Source organism: Dendrobium catenatum, unplaced genomic scaffold, assembly GCF_001605985.2.
Source record: "Dendrobium catenatum unplaced genomic scaffold, ASM160598v2 fragScaff_scaffold_3, whole genome shotgun sequence".
Taxonomy (NCBI): domain Eukaryota; kingdom Viridiplantae; phylum Streptophyta; class Magnoliopsida; order Asparagales; family Orchidaceae; genus Dendrobium; species Dendrobium catenatum.
This window is the reverse complement of record NW_021318465.1, coordinates 338,286-358,596: the sequence shown is the minus strand read 5'-3', so window position 1 is coordinate 358,596 and position 20,311 is coordinate 338,286. Positions and strand designations below refer to the sequence as shown.

At 38.2% G+C, this 20,311-nt stretch overlaps 2 protein-coding genes across 3 annotated transcripts in view; both read right to left on the bottom strand.

Moving 5' to 3' along the window:
* Nucleotides 1-10,723, bottom strand: part of LOC110093452 (importin-5) — a 50,127-nt gene extending 39,404 nt beyond the window's left edge. For both annotated transcript variants that reach the window (XM_020818347.2, XM_020818348.2), the window contains exons 1-2: nucleotides 9,202-10,723; nucleotides 8,880-9,083 (exon numbers count right to left, since the gene is read on the bottom strand). In XM_020818347.2, coding sequence (XP_020674006.1) covers nucleotides 8,880-9,083; nucleotides 9,202-10,422 — 1,425 coding nt within the window. In that variant the 5' untranslated portion in view covers nucleotides 10,423-10,723. The remainder of the gene's footprint in view (nucleotides 1-8,879; nucleotides 9,084-9,201) is intronic.
* A 3,840-nt stretch (nucleotides 10,724-14,563) lies between these two features.
* On the bottom strand, nucleotides 14,564-17,466 carry LOC110093451 (beta-hexosaminidase 2). The gene is made up of 3 exons (XM_028695080.1): nucleotides 17,435-17,466; nucleotides 16,200-17,083; nucleotides 14,564-15,544 (listed from the first exon to the last, which is right to left on the bottom strand). Exons 1-3 carry the CDS (start codon nucleotides 17,464-17,466, stop codon nucleotides 14,625-14,627), a joined length of 1,836 nt encoding a protein of 611 aa, XP_028550913.1. The 3' UTR covers nucleotides 14,564-14,624.
* Nucleotides 17,467-20,311: the final 2,845 nt, after the last annotated feature.

Sequence of the window (20,311 nt, the reverse complement as noted above, 5' to 3'; positions counted from 1 at the left end):
TGGATTCAAACTCAGTTATGACGATGAGTTTTATAAAAGTGGGCTACAGTGATACATGAAGCTTTGGATAAACTCACTCGCTAAAAAATCAGTTCTTGTGAATGTTTGTGCTAAGGAGAGTTCCCACATTATAAGTGAAAACCCATCCTTCAAATGTTTTTTCCTAGTGCTAAGTTCTGCAAAACTAAAAGTGAAAGTCAAAAATATAACTCATTTTTTATATTATGAAAGGTGAAAGTTAAATTCATCCAGTATTTGCCAAAATTGCTAGAATGTAGATTTTAAACTTAGGTTTCATTTGAAATGATTTTTTATTGCTTTTTAAAATAGCTTTTTAATAAAAAAATTGCACAACAAAATATAAACATGAACAAATAAACATCTATATATCTTTTTAGATATATTTCAGCCGAAAGTGAAGAGAGAAACGATCCCCAGCGGAGCTGCTAGAAATTTGTTCACCCTCGCATGCTGTTAGGTCTCATTTTTCCCGAGATAGATTGGATTTTTAATTTAACTAGAATTTCCCCTAATGATCAGTATCAGAGTTCATTTAATTTTAATGTTCTACTTCCTATGAGTGTAAGCCCTCATAGTTAACTATCCATTCTAATGCATAGAAGAGCACTCTCGATTAAGGATGAAAGTATATTTAGTTGTGCAAGAAGTGTAGAAGTGTGCAAGTACTTTTAATCTTAGTTATGGATGATGAAGGTACATCCAATGAAGATCCCATGGTTTTATCGTCCAGGGTATACTGTGGGTTTCAGTCTATCAACTCTGACAACCATTGATTGTAATGTCCATGGAATTGGATTAACAGTCATGAATTTCCTCCTCTCAGGGAACTCGAGTAAACTGAAATGGATAGATATGGATTTTAATTTAGTTTGAGTAGGGACTTGCGGCTCTACTCAGGAGTTGCCCGTAGTTTAGGTTTATATTAGGTCTGACGACCCCATTTAGGATTTGCCTATAGTTTAGTATGGCCCCGTTTAGGAGTTTCCTGTATAATTGGATTTGGGTCGGGACTTACGGCTTTTATTGAAAGTAGCCTGAGTAGCGAGCCTTACTACTTCACCTGGAAGTAGCCCGTGTATCGAGTCTTATGGCCTCTATTAGAGGTTGCCCCGTTATCAGGAATGCATTATTTGTTTTGAGAAAGTTTTCCTCAACACCCTAACTGAGATGGGACTTATGGCTTTTATTAAAAGTGGCCCATATTATTTGTTGGTACATTGGTATCGTAGGTACACTGGTTTGTAGTTTTATTCACTAATTTGACACTTACTAGCTTGCAGTTAATGTTGTTTTGACACTTACTAGCATGCAGTTATTGTTGCTTTGACACTTACTAGCCATCAGTTATTTTTCTACTCTAGCTTTTAGTAGTGTACTTGTTGTTTTGCGCTCGTAGTAGTGTTTGTAGTTTTCATTTACCCCGGTAGTTTTTCATTCTACTTTAGCCCTATTGTTTGTTTAGGACCTACTTTTCTTTCCTAACGCTAGCTTACAACAACAACAACATCAAGCCTTTATCCCACTACGTGGGGTCGGCTACATGAATCCTTTTTCTCCATTGTGTCATATTAAAAGTCAAATTCTCGTTTAAATCTAATAAAGAAATGTCATTCCTAAATATTTTCTAATCAAGTCTTTTTAGGTCTACCTCTACCTTTCCTAACGCTAGCTTATTTTACTATATTATGCTAATACTTTACTTGCTTACTTGTAGGTACCACCCTGGAGCAGTTGCAGGAGCTAGAGAGCTTTGAGAGTATTTTTTTAGAGTTTGGAGAGTTTTGTTTGTTTAGACTTTAGAAAGCTGTTTGGTTTGAGAGCTAGTAGCTTGTACTTAGGTTGGATAGTATAAACATTGTTATATTCTTATTTAATGCATTTATTTAATTTTAAATTAATTAATTAGGTTAATTTTTTTAAGGAAAAAATTAGGTTAATTAATTAGATGGAATTTTAATTAAAATTTAGATTTTGTTAATTAAAGTTTTAAATTAACCATTAGGCTCATCAATTTGAATTGTAAATATATTTAATTGCTCGTTTTCTTAGCTAAAGTTTTAAATTTTAAACATATTTTAAAATGACATAATTATGTTATTTCAATTATTGATTAAGTTTTGGAAGGATAAATTGAGCAATTAAAATCAGATTTGTAGGGAAAATTTTCTGATTTTCAAAATCAGATTTCATCCAATAATGAAATGTTGGAAGGGAAGTTCGTCGTGATGGAAGAGATGCTGAAGAAATTACAATAAGTGAAGACTAATCTGGCGACATTGGAAGCAAGAGAAAACATCGACGACAATGGAAGAGTTGGAAACCCTAATATGTTTAGGGGAAACAAAACTCCGAAATTGGAGATCTTGAAGGGTGCAGATGGAATGCCTCCTATAGAACCACTTTTTAAGGAGGAGATTAGAACCGATTTTGAAAGAAGAGCTGCTGATTTTGTAGGGAGAAGGGAGGAATTCCACCGCAGAGGTGCTGAATTTGAAAGAAGAAGAGAGAAATTTGATGAAGGGGTTGGGTATGATCACCGGAGGGAGATCGTGATAACTGGGGAGCACCTCCTCTTCGTGGAATCAGAGGATATGGAGGATTAAGGGCAACGGGGGTGACCCGAAGATGAGGAAGCTAAAGATGCTCATCTTTGAGGGCGAGGATGGTCATGGATGGATCTACAAGGTGGAACGATATTTCTCCATCAATGGGTTGAAGGATGAAGAGAACCTGACGACGACAGAACTATGTTTGGAGGGGAAGGCACTGGCATAGTACCAATGGAGTGACATGAGGCAACCCATTAGGAGTTGGAGGGAGTTCAAAGAGTGCTTACTAGAACATTTCCGAACTAGTAGGGGAGGAGACTTCTATGAGCAATTCTTTGCTTTGATACAGAAGGGGGTCGTAGCAGATTACCATGATAGGTTCGAGAACTTGGCCAGTAGATTAGACTAGCTCTCTGAGACAGTGTTGGAGGGAAACTTTATGAAAGGGCCAAAATCGGAGATACGGGCAGCGGTTAGAGTGACGAGGCTAAGAAATATGGGGGAGACCATAGAGTTAGCCCTGTTGGTGGAGGATCAGAAGCAGTTGGATAGAGGGGCTAGGGGGAGCAACGTTTGGGGGGTCATACAGGATGACCACCATTTTCTTAGCTCCCTAAAAGGGGCTAGCACTAGAGAGTCTAAAGGAAGTGCCCAAGGAGAGAGCTGAAAGAGAGGAGATGGAGGAAGTTTAAAAATGCTGACAGAGAAGGAGATACAAGAGAAAGGGGTGAAGGGATTGTGTTTTAGATGTCATGAGAAGTACATGCCGGGGCATAGGTATAATGACCGAACTCTTCAGGTTCTCACTGCCTGCGATGATGAGGAAGCTAAAGAGGGAGGTGGAAGCGGGTTAGAGATGTAGGAAAAGGAAAAGTTGCATCTGGATTTGGCAAAAGTCTCCCTAAACTCAGTAGTGGGATTCACCCCAAATCACGCTATGAAGGTAAAGGGTGAGATAGCGGATAGAGAGGTGGTAGTGTTGATAGATAATGGGGCAACCCACAATTTCATCTCCACCCAGATTTTTGATCTACTGGGGGTGAAATTAGCGGATACAGGAGGCTACGGGGTGATAGTGGGCACAGGAAAGGTAGGAATGGGTAGAGGAGTTTGTATGAGAATGGTATTGACTATTCAGAGGATACAGATGAGGGAGGATTTTCTTCTCTTGGAGTTGGGGAGTACGGATGTCATCCTGGAGATGAAATGACTGCAAAAAATGGGGGAGACCAAGGTAAATTGGTTAGCACTTAGGATGGAACTGGTGGTAGGGGGAAGGAGAATGGTGATCCAGGGCGATGCAGGGCTGTCTAGGGCTAGAGTATCTCTCAAATCCATAATCAAAATCATACAGGAGGTGGGAGGTGAATATTTGGTGGAATTACAGTGCTTGGAGAGGGTCAATGTAGGGGAAGAGGGAGATATTCCACTTGCAGTATAACCACTCATACAGCAGTTCAGTGAGGTGTTCCAGTCACCTCAAGGTTTACCACCAGCTAGAGAACAGGAGCATGCAATCCTTTTAAAGGAGAAGGTGTCACCGATTAGTTTACAACCCTACCGTTACCCTCAAATTCAGAATGATAAGATTGAGAAGTTGATAAGGGAGATGTTGGAAACGGGGATCATCAGACCATGTGTGAGTCATTTATCTAGTCCAGTCTTACTAGTCAAAAAGATATATGGGAGCTGGACAATTTGTGTGGATTACAGAACGTTGAATAAGGAGACTATGTCGGATAAATTCCTCATCCCGATGATCGATGAACTACTAGATAAGTTGTATGGAGCAGTAGTATTTTCCAAGATGGGCTTAAAGTCGGGCTACCATCAAATCAAGATGAAAGACGAGGATATTCAGAAGACGACATTCAGAACGCACGAGGAGAACTACGAGACCGATGTGCCAGGGTATGGATTGAGGGTAGTGCTGATGCAGAATCATAGACCTATATCATACTTCAGTCAAGTGCTGTCAATTAGGGCTAGATTGAAGTCTGTGTATGAGAGAGAGTTGATGGTCATTGTCTTGGCTATTTATAAGTGGAGCTCTTACCTTTTGGGTAGGCATTTCATTGTCCGGACGGATCAAAGGAGCCTGAAGTATCTATTGGAGCAAAGGATGGTGATCGAGGAGCATCATAGATGGTTGTTCAAGCTGTTAGGCTATGATTTTGAGATCAAGTACAGGCTTGGGGTGAAAAATAAGACAGCTGATTCCTTATTCAGATGTATTGGAGAACTTCAGGAGTTGACTGTTTCAGTACCACTGATGGTAGACTGGGGGGCCATCAAGGAAGAAAGCATGCAAAATGAAGAGCTGAGAAAGATCAGGGAGGATTTGATGAGAGATAATAGTAGCCATTCTAGTTACTATATTGAGGGGGGAGAGGTTGTTGTAACAAGAGAGGTTTGTGATGCCGCAAACTTCTATACATATTCCTCACTTATTATAGGAGTTCCACGGCAGTGCAGTGGGAGGTCATTCAGGAGTACATATGACCTATAGAAGACTGGCATCTAAGCTTTACTGGAAGGAAATGTATAAAGATGTTGAGGAGATGGTTGCGAGGTGCGAAATGTGCCAGAGAAACAAATACATGGCAATGGCTCCAGGATGACTACTACAACCCTTAGCACTTCCAAACAGAGTAGGACGAAGTGTCCATGAATTCAATAGACGGCCTACCACGATCAGAAGGATTCCATCATGACGGTGATTAACATACTTAGTAAGTATACACATTTCATCTCGTACGACATCCCTACACCATAGTGACAGTAGCAACAACATTCATCAGGGAGGTGGTTCGACTGCATGGTATTCCTGAGTCGATTGTGCCTGATCGAGACAAAATTTTCCTCAGCCTATTTTGGAGGGAGCTGTTCAAGTTGCAGGACACTATTCTTAAGAGAAGCACAGCCAATCATCCGTAGACAGACCGTCAAATAGTGGTGGTGAACCAAGGCTTGGAGACTTATTTGAGGTCTTTTATTTCTGAAAAGCCACGAATGTGGACTAAATGATTAGCATGGGTCAAGTATTGGTACAATACTTCATACCATTGTACATCTCAGATAACTCTTAAAATATTGTATGGAAGAGACACCCACACTTAGTGCATTTTGGGAGGGAGAGCACACCAGTGTATTCAGTTGAGTAGTATTAAGAGGAAAGGGATAAGGTGTTGGAGGAATTGAATAAACATCTATCCAGGGCACAACAAATCATGAGGAGCAGGCAGATAGACATAGGAGGGACATACAATTTGAGGTTGAGGAGAAAGTATTCTTGAAACTAAAGCCCTACAGGCAGATATCAGTTGCCAACAGGAGAAACGAGAAATTGGATCCGAGGTGCTTTGGTCCCTATAAGATTTTGGACAAGATTGGAGCAGTGGCATATCGTTTGAAGTTACCCACAATTATCATCATACACCCAGTTTGCCATGTATCACAGTTGAGAATAGCTCTAGGGGAGCATGCAGTCTATGAAAATTTCCAAACTACATTGACAGAGGACTTGGAAGTGGTCTTATAACTGCTGGAGCTGGGGGGATTCATATCCGATAAAAAGGGAAACAAAGAAGTGCTTATCAGATGAAGGGACTTTCTCGATTTCCATGCCACTTGGGAGCCATATGAGAGAATGAGGCTCCAGTTTTCTTCTTTTCATCTTGAGGACAAGATGAGTCTTTGAGCGCGAAGTAAGGTTAGGCTGGCCTAAGAGGGGCGGGTTGTACCTATTGAATCGGTCTCTAGTGGACCGATTTTATACTACAACCGTCGGCCCAAGGAAGGGAAAAGGAAGGGGTTGGCTTCTCATATGGGGCCCACACCGTGATTAATAATTGCTTTGGAGGGAAATATTTGAATGAGAGCCTGTTTAAGGATTTTGTATTTCTCCTTTGGCTTTAATTAGTTGCTGATGTTAGAATTAGGGTTTCATCTTGAGTTTGAAATGAAATTTGAGATCTAGGGTTTGTTCCTTTGGGCTCTAGGTTTGGCTAGAGATTTGGAAAGTTATTTCTTCCTCTCGAATTGAAGAAACTTGTATCGCTTGATGTTTTCCTACATCTGCTAGTGGAATTCTTCATTTTCCTCTCAGTTTTCTCCAGATCTCTCAAGAAGGTTGCTGTACCATTGCTATTTTATGCTGTAATCAGTGGTTTTTCTCGCTATTTTCACCAATTATTGTTAGGTTTGCTTGTGAACTCAAGTATTTCCCTTAGGGTTACTTGCGAACTTAAGTACTTCCTATCAAAAGACTGTTGTTGTGTGTTGAAAATTGTTGAATCTAGTGAAAATAAGGGATAAAGGCTGCTTTTGAGTCCTAAATCAGTGGAAAAGCTGAAGGCAAATAAGGGTATTGTATTTGCTGAAAGCAGTAAATGATTGTTGCAGCTAGTGCTAAAATGTTACTGTAGTTGCTGAAAAAAGTAGTAAGGAGAACAAATTCAGTTGGTTGTTGCTAAATTAGAAAAACAGAAAACAAAGGAAGGGAAGTAGGGGAAAGAGGTTTAGGAGTGAAAAGGAAATTTTGGATTGAATGAGGAAGGGCGCAATTGAGGTTTGTATTGAATGAGGATGAGCACAAGTGAGGTATTTTATTAGATGTTTACATTTTCTGTTTGATTTTATTTGAAAGTATGTATAAATGAAGAAATTTATGTTTTAGGTTGCATATAAGAGGAAAGGAGGTCAGGGTACTGTAAGAGAACAAATTTACCCAACTAGCCTAGAGAACAAATTTACCCGACTAGCCTAGATAACAAGGTGAAATAAACAAACTGTGGTATAAGAAACAGTAACATTTTATATAATTGTGACCGCATTTTTATATGATTGCGATAGTATTATTTTCAGTTTCATTATGTATTTCATACAACTCATTTTCATCAAGTATTTATTGCAATATGATTTTTTTATGATTGTTATGAAAATGTGAAGCATATAAAAGGTAAATGAAAAGGCTAAATGCAATAAAGTCATATATGGCAGATAGACCTGCAAGTAAAGATGATAGACATGACTAAATAAGCCTTACGGAAGTTGTACAGAAGATACCCTATACTCTCTCACTTCTAAAAGTTGGGAATTCGGATCCTTCCTTGAATGAGAGAGCAACTTCAATTCTAAATGTTGAAAATGCGAACCCAACCTTTAATTAGAGGGTTATAAGTGTATAAAACCCTATAGTCATTATATAAATTGTCAAACTATTAAAAAGTAATCAAAATAGGAAATGTGAAAAGTTAAATATACGTTGATATTTTGTATGTGCTTATTATACACCCAGATTATTTTTAATTAATTGTAAACATATTTTTTATAGTATGTTTGTGTATTTCATTAAGCTCTAGCTCATTAGCATTGGTTATACTGCAGGAAAGGAAAATGAGTCAGTAGAGCACTAGACAGAAAGGTTGACTGAAGTTTTTGTGTATATATGCTTTAGGTGTACATAGAGATCAAAATACCAGTTGTACAGACACTTTTGAGTATGTAAATATTATTTGAAATTTTAATAAGCTCTATATTTTATTCGATACATTTAGATGTGCTTCCAGTTATGACATATGAAATAAAATCTTCTTAAGGTTTGAAAATTTTGATGTGTTGGGATAGTCTGGATAGGTTATTTTCTACTCACCTGGTCCTGATAGAAGTGTTTTAGGATGGGTGTTAGTAAGAGATAAATTTATTCAGATTCTCCTTCTCTGTTACACTCCATATTTATTGACAGTTTGACTTTGATTTCTCAAAATCACTCATTATAAATTTCTTTCATAGCTAGTTTTATCGGAATGTTTGGTGAACCAACATCACAATAGTAGGATATTTTTTAGTAGTATACAGTATTGTCAAATTTATGCACTAATTTTATTTATATTTCTTTTGAGTTTGGGTGATTTGGGTAGTTTGTTTATGTAGTATTTCTTTCGGTCATTTTCCATTTAATTGTTGTTTCGCTTCTTGATTGCACTACTATATGGACTTTATTAATAAAATAAAATATTAAATATTTTATTTGTCTATTTATATTATTTATAATCAACTTTACTCTTGTAAATACGAAGTATGTTTTCATATCCCTTCATTACATGTGATCGATTTTCGAACCTGATCGACTGACAAGACAAATTTATCTTGGAAACTTGCGCCGGAATAATAATTAAGCATAAGATGCTTAAGCATGACAAAAGAATTCGACAAAAATAAGGTGACTGGTATGGTAGCCTAATGATCTACACGTAATGAAAGATAAAATATTCAATCCACAAACAAGTACGTTTACAAGAAACTTGCCTGTACACGTGGGTTCTGGAAATCATCCATAGCTGATGCCAAAGTTGGGAGCACCCTCTGGTGATATTGAACCTGCAAATCTGGACTCAAATCTGTAGACAGCTGCCTAATAGCATTGATTGCTGCCCATCTTACACGTGGATGAGGATGTTGGAATGAGTTCAAGGCCATTGTCACCACTTGTTCCAGGTTCTTAATCAACACCTACGCATGAAACCAAACAGAATGAAGATTCAAGATATAAGTCTTCCTGATACCATCATTAAATCAAACTAAAAAGAACCAAAACAACCAGTATATCAAGTAAAAAAAGAAAATGCACCTTGGAGCATCCTTCAGCAATCAGGGCCAGAGTAATCAGGGCAGCATGGTGCTTCTGCCAATCTGGCGAGGCAAGATAAACAGGAAACAGCTCAAATGCAACCGGAACAATGGTCGTGCCCCCAATCGCAATTGATAGTCGGTCCAGACATTCCTGGCCAAAGTTGTAGTTGTCTGTCTCCCATGCATCCTCATCATCTTCCTCAGCAGCATGCCAGGTTGATTCATCATCGATGTCAAGTAACATCTTCATAAGAACAGCAAAGAGCCTCCCAATAAACTGCGGAAGCTTTCGCATCATACCAGGGGCTCCATCCCTTGCCTCAGCAAGAGTGATCATAAACTCAATCGCAAGGTGACGGGTGCTCTCGTCAAGGGCATCCGCCTCTGCAATCAGGAGCATGGAGCCAACCAAATGTGGCAACTGACGGCGGAGAAACTTGGGCTCAGCGCCAGCAAGCTCTATAAGGAGCTTAAGGGCCTCCTGTGCTGCAGCCTCGTTTCCTGAGTTGAGAAACTCCGTTAGGGTTAGCATCATGGCGGGAAGGAGGTCCGCGAACTCATCGCGATCCACAGCAGAAGGCAGACACCGGACAAGGTTGATAGAGGCACCAAGAGCAGCAATACGTACATCGGGAGAAGAAATCGGGTGAGATAGCGAATTCAGGAAGACGGAATGGAGGCTGGCGAGATGAGGGAGCAGGGGGTCTCTGGTACACTGCGATAGACGAGAAAAGACGAGTAGGGAGGATTCTTGTAGGTGCGGCGAGCCAGAGGTGACGGCCTGGAACATGAAAGGAAGAAACTCAGGCCATTCGTTCTCCGGGAGAAGAGCAGCCGCAACCTCAGCGACGACATCGCACAGCTGCTTAGTGAGGAACTTAGACTCCTCCCGCTGGACGGCAGCGAGGAGGAGGGACTTGATGGACGCCTTGGTGATAGCGTTAAGTCGTGATAACCCAGCGTCACAGCCTCCGCCGTGAGAGATTAGATGACTGCGGAGGAGCACCGCAGCCATCGTTCGAAGTTGCGGTAAGGAGGAGTCGAGGAGATGGGTGAGCCTGAGAGCAACAACGTCGGGGTTATGGACTCGGCAGAGGCTGAAGAGAGATTCGGCCTTCTTTCGTTTCTTATTATCGGAAGACATGAGGTACGAGATTAGCGTCGCAAATGCCCCAGGTCGCGATCCAAGAACGGCCGCCATCTGCTGCTCCGGATCCATCAATGGCAGATTCAGCAAGCAAGGCTTCTTCGGAGAGACGGGATTCAGATTAAAGTTTTCTCTTCCCGCCAGGCTTACTTGATGATTCGAGGCTTCGCCAGGCGGGCCTTGTGTCTGTTTTTTTGTGGTGTAGGATTCCGGAATGTATGACCGTGAAGAGTGGGAGTTGCGCGCTGGACGGAGCGTCGGAGACAAATCCGCTGCAGGTGGTTCTTAGAAAGGATCAGATCCTCGATCATTGCGAATTTCGTGGATCTCAGCAAGATGAATGGGTACAGTAGGCTTCTTAAGGCGGGGAGGCGGGAAGTTCTCTTGGTTGTTAGGGTGTCCATACAGGTTAATATAACGGGTAAGGGTCAGTCCAACTCATTAATGGCTAATGGATAAATACAACGCGAAAGTTACTTCACTTACTTCACATAATTTATTTGCCAATATTGCCCTTAGCTTTCTCATCCACTAGAAAAATTGTTTGGCTGATATTAAAATTATTTAAATAATATCTAAACGATATAATAATATTATAATTTGAATAATTTTAAGAATTTAGACTCATAATATATTATGGAAGTTTAACTAAATTATATAAATAATAAATATTAGAATTATTTAAATAATATCTAAAAGATATAATCATATAAATGTAATTTACATATTTAAATTTTTGAGTAATCCAAATTTAATTTACATATATGTGTATAATTTAATATAAATTATTACTAATTTATGTTAAATATTTTGATATAATTTATACATGCAAGTAATTCATTCTTTTAATTTTAAATTTAAATAATTTCTAAATAAAATAATAATGGTATAATTATAATGGCAAAATATAAATTTATTACAAAAAAACAAAAATAATAGTTTATATAATTTTAAATTTAAACTAATTTTTAATTTTATTCACATTTAATATAAATTTAATTCACATCTGAATTTAAAAGTTTAATATAAAGTATTAGTAATTTATATTATACACTTATATAAAATTTATATTTATATGTTATATATCAAATTTATTTGAATATTGTATATAATTTCTTTTCAAAAAATCCTCTTGAAACTAATCCATCATGCATACATTGTAGAAATTTCAACTAGTTGTCTAGTTCCACATCACTTTTGAGAATTTTTTTATGTTTTTTACATTGCTTTTCTTACTTTCATGAGTTAAGAGCCCATTGGGGGTTGTGAAATCATTTTGGTATGATTAGTTAATGCCTACTACAAAGTAATTTAAATTTTTGGTTATTATTAACTAAATTATTTTATATTTTAAATTAATTTAATATTTTTAAAATATGATATATTAAATTAAATTATTTAACTACATTATGCAAACATGTAAAAATAAAGAAAATTGCATGTATTGTTAGAATTTTTATTAGGTCTGGTGTCCTGACGTAGCTCTACATTCGGACGCTAATAACATGTCGCCACGTGCTCTTACTTTTTACCACACGGCCCGACGACCCGACCTGGACCGAAACCCGGGATTGCTATGTTCGCGTATTGCTAGGTATTGCTAGGTATTGCTTGACAATAACGAGAAATACCGCTCTGTGAAGACCAATACCGAGCAACACCTAGCAAAATCGGGGTATTGCTCGGTATTGTTTGGTATTGCTAGGTGTTGATCTTCACATAATGATATTTCTCGTTATTGCCGAGCAATATCGAGCAATACCTAGTAATACCCCAGTCTACACAAATCAACTAATACATAGCAACCCCGAGTCCGGTCCGGGTCAGGTCATCGGGCCGCGCGATAAAGAGTAAGAGCATGTGGCACCATTTTACTGGCGTCCGAACGTAGAGCTACGTCATGACACCGGACCTAGAAAAATACCGCTCTGTGAAGACCAATACCGAACAATACCGAGAAATACCTAGCAAAACCGGGGTATCGCTCGGTATTGCTCGATATTGCTAGGTATTGGTCTTCACATAATGATATTTCTCGTTATTGCCGAGCAATATCGAGCAATACCTAGCAATACCCCGGTTTGCACAAATCAACCAATACATAGCAATCCTGGGTCCGATCCGGGTCAGGTCGTCAGGCAGCGCAATAAAGAGTAAAAGCACGTGGCACCATTTTACTAGTGTCCAAACGTAGAGCTACCTCAGGACATCGGACCTAATAAAAAACCCAGAACATTAATTATTAATAATACACAATTTAATTAATGTACATCAATCAAGTTGTACTATTGACCCAGAACTCAATTTGTCAATCGAACTCTTTGAGAGGTTGCAGGGGGCTCTCTTGCTTGGGTTCGGGGGCTTTATCCCCTAAAAATTATTATTTTTTTCATACAACAATACAATGTTGTGGCGCTATACATTCAGATTAATTGAAGACAGAGAGCGAAGTGCCACAGAGCTCCAAATCCCACACTGCAACTCAGGCCGAAGATAAAGAGTGAAGCATCACGGTGCTCCAAATCCAGCGCCACAATATTGCAAATTTGGCTGGGCAATTTTCTTTCTTTTTTTCATATTTAACTTGAAAATTTGCGTCCCTTGAGGTGGTTTATGAGTGTTTCTTTGTAAGTTTTGTGTAGAGTGAGCAAAAAGTGAAGTGAAGAGAGATGAGGAGAATGTGAGAGAAAGATATGTGTACAAATTCTCTCAATTTTTATAGTAGATTTTTTTTATGTGATGTGACTCCATGATTTTTTTCCCTATTTTTTTTTTCACTTTAAATTATAGTGCTCTTTCTTCTTCGTTGCATTTTCTATTTCTTATTTGTCTTCGTCGCCTAATTTTACTTCTCCAACACAAACATTATATTATCTTCAAGAGGCATTGCAAGAGTCATAAATGGCTATTGTGCAATAAAATATTGTGTTGTTTGATGGTTGGATAATTCATTTTACCGACGATTTTATGAGTGTTATGAATTTCGTTGGTTAGTATGATGTAGGATGATATATAGCAACAATTAAAAGTGAAGGAGCATATATGCCATTATGATGATATATAGATTGGTTTTTTAGTGCATTCTTGAGAGAGAAACATGAGGATGAGGCTGAGGCTGAGTTTGAGTGGAGATGCATTTGGGCCGAGGAAATGGAGTAATTATTCCGTCAGGTTACCGAATGCATCCGGAAACCAATAACAAAACGCCACGTCACTAAAGTGCTCGGTACAGCGCGCTCAGTACACTTGCTATGCTCGATATTTCTCGGTATTTTCACCGGATGTAATAATTTTTCGAGGAAATGCCTATGAAGGGTCCTTTAAGGCAATACTATAATCAAGTACACTGATATTACACGTTGTCTATCAATATGAATCATGTTGGCATGTTTGATTGAGCAAATTAATTTCATTAATGTTTTGGAGGCTAATACTTGTTAGTAAATAAGTTGATTAAGGCTTCATTTGAGATGACTTTCTTATCGTTTCTTAAAGCAATTTTTTAGTTTAATTTTTAGGATTTAGTTACTAGAAAACTACTTTAAGAAGTAATAAGAAAATCATCCCAAACGAAGCCTAAATGTGATGCCAAAAAACATTAGTGAATCCCTAATTTGTTATATATGAGGTGCATGGGATTTATCAAATTTTTTATGTGTAAATTTTGATATATTATAGACATTTCATTCTAAATGTTTTATATGATTATCTTGGTATTTCACTCTATAATTTTGTATGTATGCATTTTATATAAAGTGATAAGGATAAAGACACGTAGAAATTGATTTGGGATTGTTACACCTGTAAAATCTAGTCTGATATAACATGCTTAATTGATTATATGCATTTGATCAAACATACATTGTGACATGATTTTTGTCATCCAATATATTTGAAATTCTTCAGATTTGACCGATTTTCAAATAAATTGTAAACTCGCCGCAATTGCCACCGTCATCCCCGACAACCATTAGCCACTCGTCAAACAATCCGTCAGCCATTACCAGCCACAACCTTCTTGCACTTAACATTGCATTCATTTTACTTCAAATAAAATAAAAAAAGCAATCTCATGCATTTATGTTACAAATCATCCAAGCAATTTTAAAATTTTCATTTTACAATGTATTCCCTTTTTTCATACAACCAAATAACCCCAAAGAAAATCCAATGTCGTTAAAAAAAAAAAAAAAACTTCCTGCTGCCACTCATGTGGAAGGAATGCCTCAAAGTTATTTTGTCAGCACTAATAAACAGAACCAACAATTACAATGCTATTTAACAAGATTGCACATCCCCGGATTCTTCCGACACCACAAAGGCTGAATCGGCTCCGCCTTAATCCCCCTCCACACCATCCTCTCCCTCCATCCATTCAACCTATCCGTCGCCTCCGCATGCCTTTTCCTACCTGTCTCATCCCTATTCCCCGACCACAATGCCTCCGCCATCGCCGCCGCTCTTGGCCAAACCCTCCCATCCAAAACCTCCCCATCCGCTTGCTCCGTCCACAGCGCCACCTCCCCTCCCAACACCAACCTCGCCTCCTCTTCCTCCTCAATCCCCTCCAAAATATCGTAGTCATATATCATCTGCCAAGTCTTGAACGGCCCGCACCACGACACGCCGCCGCTGCTATCGTTGCCAGGGAAGTCGCCGTGGCCGCAATCGAGGTAATAGAAATCCGAGGACGAGACAATGGAGCGGTATCCGGCGGAAACGATGAGTTTTGTGTTGTTCGGGCCGTTGTTCCATGTTTGGAGGATGGTGGTGGAAGGGGGGAGGAGGGAACCGGGGACATTGACTTCGGCGTTGAGGAGGACGTCTTCCCAGTAGATTGCGGTCCGATTTAGGGAGGTGATGAGGGGGTGACTGGAGTTGATGAAGGTGGAGAGGAGGGAGGAGAGGGTTTTGCCGGCGGCGAGGTAGGAGCGGATGGTGGGGTCGGTGGACCAGCAGGAAGGGGCGATTTCGTCGGCGCCGGCGTGGATGAAAGGATCAGGGAAGAGGGAGGCGAGGTCGGAGAATATGTGACGGAGAACGCGGTAGGTTTTGGGGTGGAGGGGGTTGAGTTGGCCGGTGCCGGGTTCGGAGGCAAGGCGAGTGGACCAGTTGTCTGGGCCGTCGGGTAGCCAGAACATGTTGGCACAAGTAACAATGTCGGGATGGGCTCCGGCCCATGAGCCAGCGTGGCCTATAAAGGAGAAAGGCATTGTTAGTAAAATTTTATATGTTTAATTAAAATAAAAATCTTTTTTGAAAGATTTAAACCACTTCAAACCTTCTTACTGCTTTCTATTGTAATTTTTTAGTAGAAAAATTTTTAATTTAAAATTTTTTTATATTAAAAAATAGTTTTAAAAAATAACAAAAAAATTATTCCAAACAAAATCTTAATTGCTTGGTGTCGTTGGGTTTGTATTTCCGAGACGCTCAGTTTGACTGTAAGCTCGCTGAAATCGGAGTTCATATGCTCCCGAAATTAATTTTTGAAGTTTCCAACTAGGTTTTTGCCTCGAGATTCGTGCCCGATCAAGATGATTTTGCGATGCCGTATCAAGTACCATAATTAAATTATTTTGATAAATTGATATTAAAAGAGATGAAAAAATGAGAGATAAAATTTATCAAATGTCTCGTTATGCTTAGTCTCAAAATAATGAAATTTACTTATCTAAATTCTGATAGAACAGATTATTTTAAAATTAATTTAATATCTTTACGATGCATATTGATTAAAATTTGATCAGAAGAGCCATTTTTTCGATTAAATAATAAATTATAAATACTAATTATTTAAAAAATCAAATGCAAGGAATATTGATATAGATCATAAATAAAAAAATTACCAGGAGAATCAATTTCAGGGACGATCCTGACACCATGATCCAAAGCAAACTCCACCAAATCCCTAACATCCTCCACCGAGTACCGCATCTCAGGACCATAGGCTCCTTTCTCCGCCAGCTCCGGCTCCGAAGGCAGCTCGATCGGGAAAGACTGGGCGTCCGTGATGTGCCAATGAAAGACATTCATCTTATTCGCCGCCATCGCACCAATCAATCTCTTCAAATCCCTAACAGGAAAATAGCTCCTCGACGTATCGAGCATCAAACCTCGATGCTCAAAAATCGGCTGATCGGCGATGAAGATATCGGCGACGATGACGGGAGGGTTGCCCCATGCGAGCTGGGAGAGGGTTTCGAGGGCACGGATGGCGCCCCAGGGGGTATCGGCGGAGATTAAAGCGAGGCCGGAGGTGGAGGAGATGGATAGGGTGTATGATTCGTTGGTGGAAGGGAGGAGAGGGGAGGAAGGGTGGGAGATGGAGAGGGAGAGGGAGAGGAGGGGGGAGGAGGGGGAGAGGGGAATGGAAGGGGGGACGAAGGGGATGAAGTGTTCGGAGAGGAGGAGGTGGGTGTGGCGGTTGATGGCGGAGAGGAGGTGGCGGCCGGGGGGGGGGTTGGGGGGGGGGGGGGAAGGGAGGGGGGGACGAAGGGGATGAAGTGTTCGGAGAGGAGGAGGTGGGTGTGGCGGTTGATGGCGGAGAGGAGGTGGCGGCCGGGGTGGAGATTGGGGGTGAGGATGTGGAAGGAGGGAGAGATGGGGATGGAGATGGGGTTGTGGAAGGAGACGCGGGTGGGGAGAGGCCAGAGAGGGAGAGGGAATGGGTGGGAGGTGGAGATTACAAGGGAAAAATGGAGGAAGAAGACGAAGGCGAGCAATGGACTGGCTGATTTTGGCATGGTGTTTGAAGCAGTAGGATACTATTCGTTGGAGGAAGAAGGAATTTGGCGGGTATATTTATAGTAATGGAAGGAGAATTTATTAGGTATAGATAATATATGTAATTTTATTTGTAAATAATTTGAGCTCAAAATTATTTATTGTGTGTGAAAATAAATATGTATTTATTTGTATTTATTAATTTTTAATCTTTAGGAAATAAAATATTTATTTATGTGTGAATAAGTTGAGCCATTAATTATGTGATTTACGTAGTAAATAATCAGAGCAACAAAATATAATTTATTATTTAAATTCTTATTTAAAAATAATTAATATACAAAAAATATTTAATTGCCAACTAAAAGAAAGCACTTTAACTTCACACATTTTCCGAATTAATCAAATAGGGAAAAATGATATACATATTCATAATTCTCTTTTGAACGTTGATACTTGTTCCGCTTCGATTTATTATTAGGTAAAAATAATTTGAATTTGAACTTGACTAGACCCAAAGCTCACCTATCGACTCATTTTATTATAATAGATAGTCACATTTAGATCAACAAGACTCACTTTAGCAAACAAATACGATCCGTTAAATCTTAAAAATAACTTATTTAATCATGCCCAACTCATTTAATTAAATCCATATAATTATTGAAATTATTTTCAAATTAATTTCAATTTATTGGTTAATCTAAATTGACTTCTCAAAATCAAATTTTATAAAGACTGAAAATAATTCAACCAAATAATAATTTTTACAACTTGAAACCATGTTTTTTTAGTCGTGTTTCGATGAATTTGCTAGATTAGGTCATTTTATTGATACCCTTATTTTAAATTAGTTTCACCATTCAATGTTTGTCGAACTTCAATTCAATCCTCAAAAAATTATTTCAAACCTATTTTAAGAGTATAATTTGTTAATATATTAAGGACCCATGCATTAAAAATAATTGAAAGAAAAAATTAAGTATCCCATCATGGACGCATTAGTGATAGTACATGGAGAACACCACCTATGATCCAAATTAGAAAAATTTAGTTAATAAAGATTGCAACCTTTGTTTAAGAAAATCCTCATACCCTCTAATCCAAATTCTAACAACTGACATCACTAAGCTAAGTCTTATTGTGACCTAAGTGTATTGAACTTATAACATAGCCCAAACTAACTTGATCAAATGCTTAAGCCTAATTTTGATTGATGATTATATTTGTTTTAATCTAAACACAAAAGGTTTGGCTACCTCTAATCTCATAATTAAATTAGTTATTATCAAATATAATTATGCTAACGCGAATCAAGTATTTTCTTATAATAATTTAGGAAATGTTAGCCTAACAATCAAATGCTCTTAGAAATTGTGACCCCTTATTTTTGTTGATTATAATTTATACAATTTCCGAAACATGAGAGTGAATGGTTCAATAATTGAAAAAAAAAAAAAAAAAAAAAAAGAAAATTGAAGATCATTCTCAATGCCCTCGACATATCTATCTTCTCTAAGCTATAATTTTAAGGAGGATTGAAGCCTTAGATGTGCATACGTCAAAAAAGAATTTTTTTTTTATGTAAAGTATTTTTTTCTTTTTTTGGGTGAGATTCTTATAATTTTTTTCTTCTGGGAAAAACTAAAAAATTAGAAAAAATATTACATGAGTCTGTTCTTTATATATTATATATTATTGAATAATATTTTTATCATTATACTCCCTTTTTTTATACGTAATTAAAATCGAAATTATTATACAACTTGATGTACGTTGATATATATTAATATATATATATATATATATATATATATATATATATATTATATATTATTGTATTGGATTTGTGGGATTATTTCCTCATTTCCGCATAAAATTTGCACGGAAATGATGCTCCTCGTTAACAATATTTTATTTATTCATTTTTGTCGTGACCCTCACCAAGCTTACAAGCTGTCATTTTTCTTTCTAATGGGAATAGGATGATCTCTTTGGTGCCATTGTGCTTCTGGCGCTACCTTTCAAATTTTCATTTTGTTTAATCAGTTAAAAACTAAAAAAACCTTTATTATATATTATATATATATATATATATATATATATATATATATATATATAAGCTGGACTTAGGATTAGAGAGATTTTAGGTGAATAGTTTGGACCGAAGTTACATTCAGTTTTTTCTGTTTTTTTGAGAGTGTTGCTCCAGCAAAAGCACATTTAAAACGCATCGGTGTGATTGGTGAAGTTAGTAAACGTATAGCTTTTTATGCACACTTCATAAATCGGACGGTTCTCCGATCCGAAACTCCGTAATTAATAGTACCTCTTTTGATTTGCACCTCTTCTGTTTCTTTCTCACTGCTTACCTATTGGAATATCACGAGTCTGGAGAAAATAGGAAAGTAACATCTCACAGGGCAGCCAAGGGGAAAATTATATATATACTATATATATATATATATATATTATATATTATATATATATAATTTGTTAATCTAGACGGCGAGGAAGGGGGAGAGGACCTTATGAGAGAATTTGTATTTATGTCCGGTATCCTGACGTTAGTTTGTACCCGTCGAACGCGAGTAAAATGGTAATGCAACGTGCTCTTACTCTTTAGACCACGCTGCCCGACAAGCCCGACCTGGATCGAACCCGGGATTGCTTATGTTATTGATTGATTTTGCAGACCGTGGTATTGCTAGGGTATTGCTCGATATTGCTTAGGCAATAACGAGAAAATATCATTATGTCAAAAGACCCAATACATAGCAATACCCGATATTGCTTAAGATATTGCTCTTGACCAGAGCGATATTTCTCGTTATTTGTCAACAATACCTAACAATACCTAGCATACGAGCAATACCGAACAATACACAAAATAGCAACAATCAAGTTCCGGTCCGAGTCGGATCGTCGAGGCCGCGCAGTAAAAAATAAGAGCATATGGACAACATGTTATTGGCCTCCGATATAGGAAGCTATGTCCTATATCGGACCTAAATAATTGTTCCTTTTATGGAAAGCTTGCCGAGAATATATCAAATTTGGTGTGTGAGTAAAAGGAGAGTTGAATTAAGGTTTCAAAGCTTGCCTCACTTTTATTTCTTCGCGGGGATTTGGTCTATTCTGGGTTTAGTTAGACTGTTTTGGCTTAGAAAAACTGTTTCTGCTTTTCTTTTGTCTTTCTACATCCTCATTTGTGTTATTAAAAGTATGGTGACGA